At 44.7% G+C, this 12,220-nt stretch overlaps 1 protein-coding gene across 2 annotated transcripts in view; it reads right to left on the bottom strand.

Annotated features, from left to right (window-relative positions):
• Window positions 1–12,220, bottom strand: part of LOC110489541 (rho GTPase-activating protein 29-like) — a 29,357-nt gene that overhangs the window by 1,444 nt on the left and 15,693 nt on the right. Inside the window, exons 6-10 of one of the 2 annotated variants that reach the window (XM_036945694.1) lie at window positions 11,604–11,783; window positions 11,070–11,207; window positions 10,498–10,691; window positions 3,061–3,163; window positions 2,261–2,854 (exon numbers count right to left, since the gene is read on the bottom strand). In XM_036945694.1, the coding sequence (XP_036801589.1) occupies window positions 3,112–3,163; window positions 10,498–10,691; window positions 11,070–11,207; window positions 11,604–11,783 (564 nt within the window). In that variant the 3' untranslated portion in view covers window positions 2,261–2,854; window positions 3,061–3,111. The remainder of the gene's footprint in view (window positions 1–2,260; window positions 2,855–3,060; window positions 3,164–10,497; window positions 10,692–11,069; window positions 11,208–11,603; window positions 11,784–12,220) is intronic. The other variant, XM_036945695.1, reaches the window with a different exon arrangement.

Genomic DNA, 12,220 nt, shown 5'->3' with positions numbered 1-12,220 from the left:
ACCATCATAGACACACAGTAGACCCCTCACCAGCATAGACACACAGTAGACCCCTCACCATCATAGACACACAGTAGACCCCTCACCATCATAGACACACAGTAGACCCCTCACCATCATAGACACACAGTAGATCCCTCACCATCATAGACACACAGTAGACCCCTCACCAGCATAGACACACAGTAGACCCCTCACCATCATAGACACACAGTAGACCCCTCACCATCATAGACACACAGTAGACCCCTCACCATCATAGACACACAGTAGATCCCTCACCATCATAGACACACAGTAGACCCCTCACCATCATAGACACACAGTAGACCCCTCACCATCATAGACACACAGTAGACCCCTCACCCACCTAGACACACAGTAGACCCCTCACCTGCTCCATCAAGATAGGAAGCAACAGTTCAACATCAGCATGAAGCTAGGGGAGGAGAGGAGGAAACAGATGAAGGAGAAAAAAAATGGAAAGATGATTGGTGGAAAATAGAGAGGATGGGGATGAGGAAATGTTGGAAAGAGAGAGAGGATATGGGATGAGGAAATGTTGGAAAGAGAGAGAGAGGATATGGGAAGAGGAAAGGTTGGAAAGAGAGAGAGAGGATATGGGAAGAGGAAAGGTTGGAAAGAGAGAGAGAGGATATGGGAAGAGGAAAGGTTGGAAAGAGAGAGAGAGGATATGGGAAGAGGGAAGGTGGAAAAGAGAGAGAGAGGATATGGGAAGAGGAAAGGTTGGAAAAAGAGAGAGGATATGGGAAGAGGAAATGTGGAAAAGAGAGAGAGAGGATATGGGAAGAGGGAAGGTGGAAAAGAGAGAGAGAGGATATGGGAAGAGGGAAGGTGGAAAAGAGAGAGAGGATATGGGAAGAGGGAAGGTGGAAAAGAGAGAGAGGATATGGGAAGAGGGAAGGTGGAAAAGAGAGAGAGAGGATATGGGAAGAGGGAAGGTGGAAAAGAGAGAGAGAGGATATGGGAAGAGGGAAGGTGGAAAAGAGAGAGAGAGGATATGGGAAGAGGGAAGGTGGAAAAGAGAGAGAGGATATGGGAAGAGAAAATGTGGGAAAGAGAGAGAGAGGATATGGGAAGAGGGAAGGTGGAACAGAGAAAGAGAGGATATGGGAAGAGGGAAGGTGGAAAAGAGAGAGAGAGGATATGGGAAGAGGGAAGGTGGAAAAGAGAGAGAGAGGATATGGGAAGAGGGAAGGTGGAAAAGAGAGAGAGGATATGGGAAGAGGGAAGGTGGAAAAGAGAGAGAGAGGATATGGGAAGAGAAAATGTGGGAAAGAGAGAGAGAGGATATGGGAAGAGGGAAGGTGGAAAAGAGAGAGAGAGGATATGGGAAGAGGGAAGGTGGAAAAGAGAGAGAGAGGATATGGGAAGAGGGAAGGTGGAAAAGAGAGAGAGGATATGGGAAGAGAAAATGTGGGAAAGAGAGAGAGGGGATATGGGAAGAGGGAAGGTGGAAAAGAGAGAGAGAGGATATGGGAAGAGGGAAGGTGGAAGGTGGAAAGAGAGAGAGAGGATATGGGATGAGGAAAGATGAAATATAGAGAGAGGAGAGAAAAATGAGGGTGAAATGAATGAGACAATCAAACTGTCATCTCTAAAAAATAACCACAGCAGGTATTTTCTTGGTATTTAGTGTCTCTAGCTAGACCCCTTGGTATTTAGTGTCTGTAGCTAGACCCCTTGGTATTTAGTGTCTGTAGCTAGACCCCTTGGTATTTAGTGTCTGTAGCTAGACCCCTTGGTATTTAGTGTCTGTAGCTAGACCCCTTGGTATTTAGTGTCTGTAGCTAGACCCCTTGGTATTTAGTGTCTGTAGCTAGACCCCTTGGTAGTTAGTGTCTGTAGCTAGACCCCTTGGTAGTTAGTGTCTGTAGCTAGACCCCTTGGTATTTAGTGTCTGTAGCTAGACCCCTTGGTATTTAGTGTCTGTAGCTAGACCCCTTGGTAGTTAGTGTCTGTAGCTAGACCCCTTGGTATTTAGTGTCTGTAGCTAGACCCCTTGGTATTTAGTGTCTGTAGCTAGACCCCTCTGTATTTAGTGTCTGTAGCTAGACCCCTTGGTATTTAGTGTCTGTAGCTAGACCCCTCGGTATTTAGTGTCTGTAGCTAGACCCCTCTGTATTTAGTGTCTGTAGCTAGACCCCTCGGTATTTAGTGTCTGTAGCTAGACCCCTCGGTAGTTAGCCCTGATAGAGAGACTATGTACTGTATGTGTCTGTATTGCTTTGTGTGTGACCTTCTCCAGTAGCTGGCGGAGCTGTCTTCCCTTGGCGTCTCTGGAGCAGAGGTTCTGTTCAGGAACCACCACTGTGCAGATACACCACCCGTCAGTATCCTGGGCTGAGCTGTACACCAGCCAACCCTGCTTAGGCCCGATGGTCTATACACACACCCCAGCACCACCACCACGTCCTATTTGGAGCCAGGTGTGTGTGGATGTGACCATGGGAACAGCCCGGGGGGGCCAGTCTCATCTCCTCTGACACCTCACCATCAGGCTTCCTATTGCAGCCACAGCGTGTCTGATTGAGCCATTCAACACTGCCTATTACCACCGCGGAGGCCATGAATTGGCCCAGGGGGGAACAACTGAGATGAACACACACACACACACACACACACACACACACACACACACACACACACACACACACACAGATGGCATAACATATCACACACACTAATTAGTTGGCAAACCATCATCCCTACAGTGCATTGTAGCATCCAATGACAAAAAAAATGTGTTACGCTCTTCAATCAGCTTCTCCCATTCCTGTTCCTGTGTACACCAGCCAATGGGATTCCGTAGACAGCGTTCATTGTGGCGGAGCTGAAAGGGAGAGTAGTCAGTCAGACTGACACCTGTAGCTCATTGGGCTCAACCAGGCCAGTTTACTCTGTCACACTGAAGTGCAGTTAGTCTCACAGGAGACAAAGACAGAGAGGGCGTGTGATCCACACAGAGAGAGAGGAACAGGGTGCCCTCTTTTTACCCCTCCCTATTACCCCCTAGGGCACGAGGCCTCACCCACTTACCCAGAAGGCACACTCAGATGGAGATTCCTAGGAGAGACCGTGAAGGCCCAGTCAGATGGAGGGTCCTAGGACAGACAGTGAAGGCCCAGTCAGATGGAGGGTCCTAGGAGAGACAGTGAAGGCCCAGTCAGGTGGAGGGTCCTAGGAGAGACAGTGAAGGCCCACTCTGATGGAGGGTCCTAAGAGACACAGTGAAGGCCCAGTCAGATGGAGGGTCCTAAGAGACACAGTGAAGGCCCACTCAGATGGAGGGTCCTAAGAGACACAGTGAAGGCCCAGTCAGATGGAGGGTCCTAGGAGAGACAGTGAAGGCCCACTCAGATGGAGGGTCCTAGGAGAGACAGTGAAGGCCCAGTCAGATGGAGGGTCCTAGGAGAGACAGTGAAGGTCCACTCAGATGGAGGGTCCTAGGAGAGACAATGACGGCCCACTCAGATGGAGGGTCCTAGGAGAGACAGTGAAGGTCCACTCAGATGGAGGGTCCTAGGAGAGATAGTGAAGGCCCACTCAGATGGAGGGTCCTAGGAGAGACCGTGAAGGCCCACTCAGATAGTCCTTTGACAGTGAAGGTCCACTCAGATGGAGGGTCCTAGGAGAGACAGTGAAGGCCCAGTCAGATGGAGTGTCCTAGGAGAGACAGTGAAGGCTCACTCAGATGGAGTGTCCTAGGAGAGACAGTGAAGACCCACTCAGATGGAGGGTCCTAAGAGACACAGTGAAGGCCCAGTCAGATGGAGTGTCCTAGGAGAGACAGTGAAGGCCCACTCAGATGGAGGGTCCTAGGAGAGACCGTGAAGGCCCACTCAGATAGTCCTTTGACAGTGAAGGTCCACTCAGATGGAGGGTCCTAGGAGAGATAGTGAAGGCCCACTCAGATGGAGGGTCCTAAGAGACACAGTAAAGGCCCAGTCAGATGGAGTGTCCTAGGAGAGACAGTGAAGGCCCACTCAGATGGAGGGTCCTAGGAGAGACCGTGAAGGCCCACTCAGATAGTCCTTTGACAGTGAAGGTCCACTCAGATGGAGGGTCCTAGGAGAGATAGTGAAGGCCCACTCAGATGGAGGGTCCTAAGAGACACAGTAAAGGCCCAGTCAGATGGAGTGTCCTAGGAGAGACAGTGAAGGCCCACTCAGATGGAGGGTCCTAGGAGAGACCGTGAAGGCCCACTCAGATAGTCATTTGACAGTGAAGGTCCACTCAGATGGAGGGTCCTAGGAGAGACCGTGAAGGCCCACTCAGATAGTCCTTTGACAGTGAAGGTCCACTCAGATGGAGGGTCCTAGGAGAGATAGTGAAGGCCCACTCAGATGGAGGGTCCTAGGAGAGACCGTGAAGGCCCACTCAGATAGTCCTTTGACAGTGAAGGTCCACTCAGATGGAGTGTCCTAGGAGAGACAGTGAAGGCCCACTCAGATGGAGGGTCCTAGGAGAGACCGTGAAGGCCCACTCAGATAGTCCTTTGACAGTGAAGGTCCACTCAGATGGAGTGTCCTAGGAGAGACAGTGAAGGCCCACTCAGATGGAGGGTCCTAGGAGAGATAGTGAAGGCCCACTCAGATGGAGTGTCCTAGGAGAGACAGTGAAGGGACACAAAAGAGACGGACAGCTTTGCTTGTTGTTCTCCCACTCCCCCTCCGGAGCAGAATTGTCTTTAGCAGAGGGCAAATTAGAAGGCCATACATTTTTTTATAATAGAAAGATAATGAAGATTGTTACGCAATGTGTGTTCAATAACTAGGCTATATACACAGGGTACCAGTACTAATGATAACTAGTCTATATACACAGGGTACCAGTACTGATGATAACTAGGCTATACACACATGGTACCAGTACTGAGCCAATGATAACTAGGCTTTATACACAGGGTACCAGTACTGAGTAATGATAACTAGGCTATATACACAGGGTACCAGTACTAATGATAACTAGTCTATATACACAGGGTACCAGTACTGATGATAACTAGGCTATATACACAGGGTACCAGTACTGATGATAACTAGGCTATACACACATGGTACCAGTACTGAGCCAATGATAACTAGGCTATATACACAGGGTACCAGTACTAATGATAACTAGTCTATATACACAGGGTACCAGTACTGATGATAACTAGGCTATATACACAGGGTACCAGTACTGATGATAACTAGGCTATACACACATGGTACCAGTACTGAGCCAATGATAACTAGTCTATATACACAGGGTACCAGTACTGATGATAACTAGGCTATACACACATGGTACCAGTACTGAGCCAATGATAACTAGGCTATATACACAGGGTACCAGTACTGAGTAATGATAACTAGGCTTTATACACAGGGTACCAGTACTGAGTAATGATAACTAGGCTATATACACAGGGTACCAGTACTGAGTTGTGTGCAGGGGTACGAGGTAATAACTAGGCTATATACACAGGGTACCAGTACTGAGTAATGATAACTAGGCTATATACACAGGGTACCAGTACTGAGTTGTGTGCAGGGGTATGAGGTAATAACTAGGCTATATACACATGGTACCAGTACTGAGTTGTGTGCAGGGGTATGAGGTAATAACTAGGCTATATACACATGGTACCAGTACTGAGTTGTGTGCAGGGGTACGAGGTAATAACTAGGCTATATACACATGGTACCAGTACTGAGTTGTGTGCAGGGGTACGAGGTAATAACTAGGCTATATACACATGGTGCCAGTACTGAGTTGTGTGCAGGGGTACGAGGTAATAACTAGGCTATATACACATGGTACCAGTACTGAGTTGTGTGCAGGGGTACGAGGTAATAACTAGGCTATATACACATGGTACCAGTACTGAGTTGTGTGCAGGGGTACGAGGTAATAACTAGGCTATATACACATGGTACCAGTACTGAGTTGTGTGCAGGGGTACGAGGTAATAACTAGGCTATATACACATGGTGCCAGTACTGAGTTGTGTGCAGGGGTACGAGGTAATAACTAGGCTATATTCACATGGTACCAGTACTGAGTTGTGTGCAGGGGTACGAGGTAATAACTAGGCTATATACACATGGTACCAGTACTGAGTTGTGTGCAGGGGTACGAGGTAATAACTAGGCTATATACACATGGTACCAGTACTGAGTTGTGTGCAGGGGTACGAGGTAATAACTAGGCTATATACACATGGTACCAGTACTGAGTTGTGTGCAGGGGTACGAGGTAATAACTAGGCTATATACACATGGTACCAGTACTGAGTTGTGTGCAGGGGTACGAGGTAATAACTAGGCTATATACACATGGTACCAGTACTGAGTTGTGTGCAGGGGTACGAGGTAATAACTAGGCTATATACACATGGTACCAGTACTGAGTTGTGTGCAGGGGTACGAGGTAATTGAGGTAGATATGTATGTATAACTAGGAATAAAGCGACAGATAATTAACAGTAACAGCATATGTCATAATTTAAAAAAAGTTGGTGCAAAAAGGGCCAACGCAGATTGTCTGGGTAGCTATTTGGTTAACTATTTAACTAACTAATTATCAGTCTTATGGCTTAGGGGTTAGAAGCTGTTCAGGGTCCTGTTGGTTCCAGACTTGGTGCACCAGTACTGCTTGACGTGTGGTAGCAGAGAGAACAGTCTATGACTTGGGTGGCTGGAGTCTTCGAACAATTTTTTAGGGCCTTCCTCTGACACCTCCTGGTATAGAGGTCTTGGATGGCAAGGGAGCTCGCCTTGCAGTCGGATGCCAAGCAGTCAAGATGCTCTCAATGGTGCAGCTGAAAAACTTATTGAGGATCTGAGGGCCCATGACAAATCTTTTTTTGGCCATATGTATCGATGCGTCATGCCAATAAAGTAAATTTTTTATTTGAAAATGGACAGAGAGAGAAACAGAGAGAGAGAGAGAGAGAGAGAGAGAGAGAGAGAGAGAGAGAGAGAGAGAGAGAGAGAGAGAGAGAGAGAGAGAGAGAGAGAGAGGAAATAATGATTTAAACCTCAGATAATAGGAGAAGGATGCACCATTGAGTTGATAATATCAGGGAGATGGTGATACGAACTTGAAAAATCCTCCGTGAAAATTGAAGCAGTATTTCTTTACATTGAAGACTAACATAGATAGTCCTTTGAAACTTTGGGGAGACTCTGACACCTATAAGAAGGAGACGTTGACATGTGAAACATCCAGACATGAAGGAAGACAGAAGTGTCCATCTCACTGAGGAATGACGGAATAAAGGTTGAACCCTGGGAAATGTTCTCAGTGTGTATGGTGGTAAGCCGAGGGAGGGGCAGACCTTACACAATCAATCACCGACTGGAATGCACTCAGCATCATTCTAGGTAGAAGAGCCATCATTTTGGGAGTTCTTTTTTTTTACAGCAGAGTGGTCTTTGGAGTTGTCAGATCAGAATGAGAATGTATAAGCATCATTAGGGGCAGCAGGTAGCCTAGTGGTTAGAGCGTTCGGCCAATAACTGAAAGTTTGCTGGATCAAATCCACAAACTGACAAAGTAAAAATATGTTGTTCTGCCCCTAAACAAGATAGTTAACCCACTGTTCCCCGGTAGGCCGTCAATGTAAATAAGAATTTGCTCTTAACTGAGTTGCCTAGTCAAATGGAGGTTAAATTAAAAATAATTAAAAACAGAATGGGAATGTTAGCATTGGGTCCCAGATAGACCCATTAGCATGGGAATGTTAGCGCTGGGACCCAGATAGAACCATTAGCATGGGAATGTTAGCGCTGGGACCCAGATAGAACCATTAGCATGGGAATGTTAGCGTTGGGTCCCAGATATTAGCATGGGAATGTTAGCGTTGGGTCCCAGATATTAGCATGGGAATGTTAGCGTTGGGTCCCAGATATTAGCATGGGAATGTTAGCGTTGGGTCCCAGATATTAGCATGGGAATGTTAGCGTTGGGTCCCAGATATTAGCATGGGAATGTTAGCGTTGGGTCCCAGATATTAGCATGGGAATGTTAGCGTTGGGTCCCAGATATTAGCATGGGAATGTTAGCGTTGGGTCCCAGATATTAGCATGGGAATGTTAGCGTTGGGTCCCAGATATTAGCATGGGAATGTTAGCGTTGGGTCCCAGATAGAACCATTAGCGTTGGGTCCCAGATAGAACCATGCTTACAGTGTGTGTTCTGTTAGGAAGGTAAACACGTGAATTGCTTTCTCACAAAATAAACAGTTATACTGTGGTGAAAATAACAAGCTTACAGTGTTGGGGAGTAGTGAACTACATGTAATTCAACAAGTAATCAAACTGAATGTTGCGTTAGCATGGTTGTAGTGGAACTATCCTGGGAAAAAAAATATAAACGCAACATGCAACAATTTAAAAGATTTGACAGAGTTACAGTTCGTATAAGAAAAATCAGTCCATTGAAATAAATTAATTAGGACCTTACCTATTGATTTCACAGAACCACCCACTGGGGAGCCAGGCCCAGCCAATCAGAATGAGTTTTTCACCACAAAAGGGATTTATTAAAGACAGAAATACACCTGTCACGGGGGAAGGATTATATTGGAAAAGGATACAAGCTCACTAACATGGATGCAAACCCATTTTAGATCAATGAGCTTTTTGTGGAAAAATGTTTTGGTTTATTTTCTTTTGCTCATGAAACAAGGGACCAACATTTTACATGTTGCGGTTTTTTTCAGTGTAAATTCCAATCTTGGTAGTGTTTTCAGTGGTTAATTCCCCCCTCAAAAAAATTGGTGTGTGTTGAAGCTAAATACTGGAACTATACACTACTTTTTTTGTGTTTAATGAAATGAATTATGGGTGAAGTAGGCAAGAACGTCCTCACTTGAATCCGATCTGCCTAGTTGAATCAGATCTGCCTCACTTGAATCAGATCTGCCTAGTTGAATCCGATCTGCCTAATTGATAGTTGAATCCGATCTGCCTAGTTGAATCCGATCTGCCTAGTTGAATCCGATCTGCCTAGTTGAATCCGATCTGCCTAGTTGAATCATGGTTGTGTTTAATAGTATCAATTACATGTTCTGTTAACATGTGAAAACGTCCTTTCTTTCACCATTTCAGATTTAGATGTGATCATTTCTAAACTACAGTGCATTCGGAAAGTATTGAGACCCCTTGACTTTTTCCACATTTTGTTACGTTACAGCCTTATTCTAAAATCAATTAAATACATGTGACTCTTGGCATTCAGGCCAAATAGTTCAATCTTGGTTTCATCAGACCAGAGAATCTTGTTTCTCATGGTCTGAGAGTTGTTAACAAACTATAGTTTTGGCAAGTCGGTTAGGACATCTACTTTGTGCATGACACAAGTTATTTTTTCCAACAATTGTTTACAGACAGATTATTTCACTTAATCACAATTCCAGTTCTATTTTGGTTTCATCAGACCAGAGGACATTTCTCCAAAAAATATGATCTTTGTCCCCATGTGCAGTTGCAAACTGTAGTCTGTCTTTTTTTGTTGTGGTTTTGGAGCAGTGACTTCTTCCTTGCTGAGCGGCCTTTCAGGTTATGTCGATATAGGACTTGTTTTTACTGTGGATATAGATACTTTTGTACCTGTTTCCTCCAGCATCTTCACAGGGTCCTTTGCTGTTGTTCTGGGATTGATTTGCACTTTTCACACCAAAGTACGTTCATCTCTAGGAGACAGAACGCGTCTCCTTCCTGAGCGGTATGACAGCTGTGTGGTCCCATGGTGTTTATACTTGCGTACTATTGTTTGTACAGATGAACGTGGTACCTTAAGGTGTTTGGAAATTGCTCCCAAGGATGAACCAGACTTGTGGAGGTCTACACATTTTTTTCCAGAGGTCTTGGCGGATTTGTTTTGATTTTCCCATGATGTCAAGCAAAGAGGCACTGAGTTTGAAGGTTGGCCTTGAAATACATCCACAGGTACACCTCCAATTGACTCAAATTATGTCAATTTGGCTATCAGAAGCTTCTAAAGCCATGACATCTTTTTCTGGAATTTTCCAAGCTGTTTAAAGGCACAGTCAACTTAGTGTATGTAAACTTCTGACCCACTGGAATTGTGATACAGTGAATTATAAGTGAAATAATCTGTCTGTACACAATTGTTGCAAAAATGACTTGTGTCATGCACAAAGTAGATGTCCTAACCGACTTGCCAAAACTCTAGATTGTTAACAAGAAATGTGTGGAGTGGTTGAAAAACGAGTTTTAATGACTCCAACATAAGTGTATGTAAACTTCCGACTTCAACTGTATATATACAAATAAAACACAAACAAATCCGTTTTTGACTACACTGGGCCTTTAAGTATCTGTATTTATAGGATTGTATTCTGCCTTAAGATCCACTGACTTAACTCAAAGTCTCCCATTGACATCAATACATTATTTACATGAAAATCAGAATTGCGCAGCACTTGTCAACTCATCTAAATTCTCTGAATAGATTCAGTACCTGAGCAGGTGTTGTCTCAGGAGGTCTTTGATCTTGAACAGGATCCGATTGAGCTCCACACTGACCTGCGGCGGGGTCATGGAGGCGGGGCTGACCCTGGACGCTTCCACCTCGTCCACGATGATGTCCTGGCTCTCCTTGGCCAGGCCGATGAAGTCATTGTAGAAACGGAACAGGATGAGAGGCTCCGGAAGCTACAGGGAGAGAAAATAAACGAGGAAGTTAATTTTAAACTAGAATGAAGACAAATATACAACAGACAGGAATGGAGACGAAGAGAGAAGCTATAAACTAGCAATGAATGAAGACAAGGAAGATAAGTCAACATTATTGGGCTAGTGTGCGGTCTGTCTGACTGGGGTACTCTGTAATTACACTCTTAGAAAAAAGGGTTTGAAAAGGGTTCTTCGGCTGTTCCCATAGGATACACTTTTTGGTTCTATCTGGAGCAAAAATAAAGGTTTGTTATTCAAAGGGTTCTCCTATGGGGACAGCCGAAGAACACTTTAAGGTTCTGGATAGTAACTATCTTGTCCTGAAGAAGTCTGTCTGGTCTGGTCTGTCTGACCCACCTGTCTCAGGTAGAGTTTGAGCACGTTGCTGATGTCATGGGGGTAAAGGTCAGATAGCTCCACGAGGTCCTTGCCGTTCTCAAATACCTGACAGAGCTTCTCCACACGGGACTTGGCACCATTCACGCGGTAGATCCCCTGGACAACCAAGACACAACACATCAGCTCAGATTTTGGCCATTTTATTATCCTAACAAGCATCTTTTCCCCGCAAAAACAGAACATCTTCAGAGGTGGGTTGACATCTGAAACAATGGAGAAGATTTACCAAAACAAGCTAGGCTATATAATGTTCCTTGAAAATGCTAGCATTATGTTACCTTGGGGCGGCAGGGTAGCCTAGTGGTTAGAGCGTTGAACTAGTAACCGGAAGGTTGCAAGTACAAACCATCGAGCTGACAAGGTACAAATCTGTCGTTCTGCCCCTGAACAAGACAGTTAACCCACTGTTCCTAGGATGTCATTGAAAATAAGAATTTGTTCTTAACTGACTTGCCTGGTTAAATAAAGGTAAAATAAAGGTAAAATAAAAACCTTCATGTCCAGCGTGATCTCAGAGGTACACTTCCTGATGATGAAAGGGATTCCATCTGGGTTGTTCCTGACTGCCTGGGTGAAGTCAACACCAAAGAGGTGTAGTCTACCATGCAGTTTCTTATGACCACACTGGATAGCCAGGGTCTCCAGACACTTCTTATGGCAGGCCAGGAAGCACTGGGAAAACAGCAGAGGGGTCCGAAAGTTAATGTCAGCTAGCAACATGTCAGCTAGCTACTGTATATATAATTCACCTGGCATATGCTTTTATCCAAAACGACTAACAGTACAGTGAGTATGTTATCGACAGCGGGAATTTAACCCACGACCTTGGCGTTGCTAGCGCCACACTCTCACAGAGCCACGGCGATACATAAATCGTATGAATAATAATCATCTGAATAATAATAATCTGAATAATAATCTGAATAATAATCTGAATAATAATAATAATAATCTGAATAATAATCTGAATAATAATAATCTGAATAATAATCTGAATAATAATAATAATAATCTGAATAATAATCTGAATAATAATAATCTGAATAGTAATCTGAATAATAATAATAATAATCTGAATAATAATCTGAATAATAATAATCTGAATAATA

The sequence above is a fragment of the Oncorhynchus mykiss genome, chromosome 15 (assembly GCF_013265735.2).
Source record: "Oncorhynchus mykiss isolate Arlee chromosome 15, USDA_OmykA_1.1, whole genome shotgun sequence".
Taxonomy (NCBI): Eukaryota; Metazoa; Chordata; class Actinopteri; order Salmoniformes; family Salmonidae; genus Oncorhynchus; species Oncorhynchus mykiss.
Note: the sequence above shows the minus strand (reverse complement) of the source record. Positions and strands in the feature narration are given on the sequence as shown.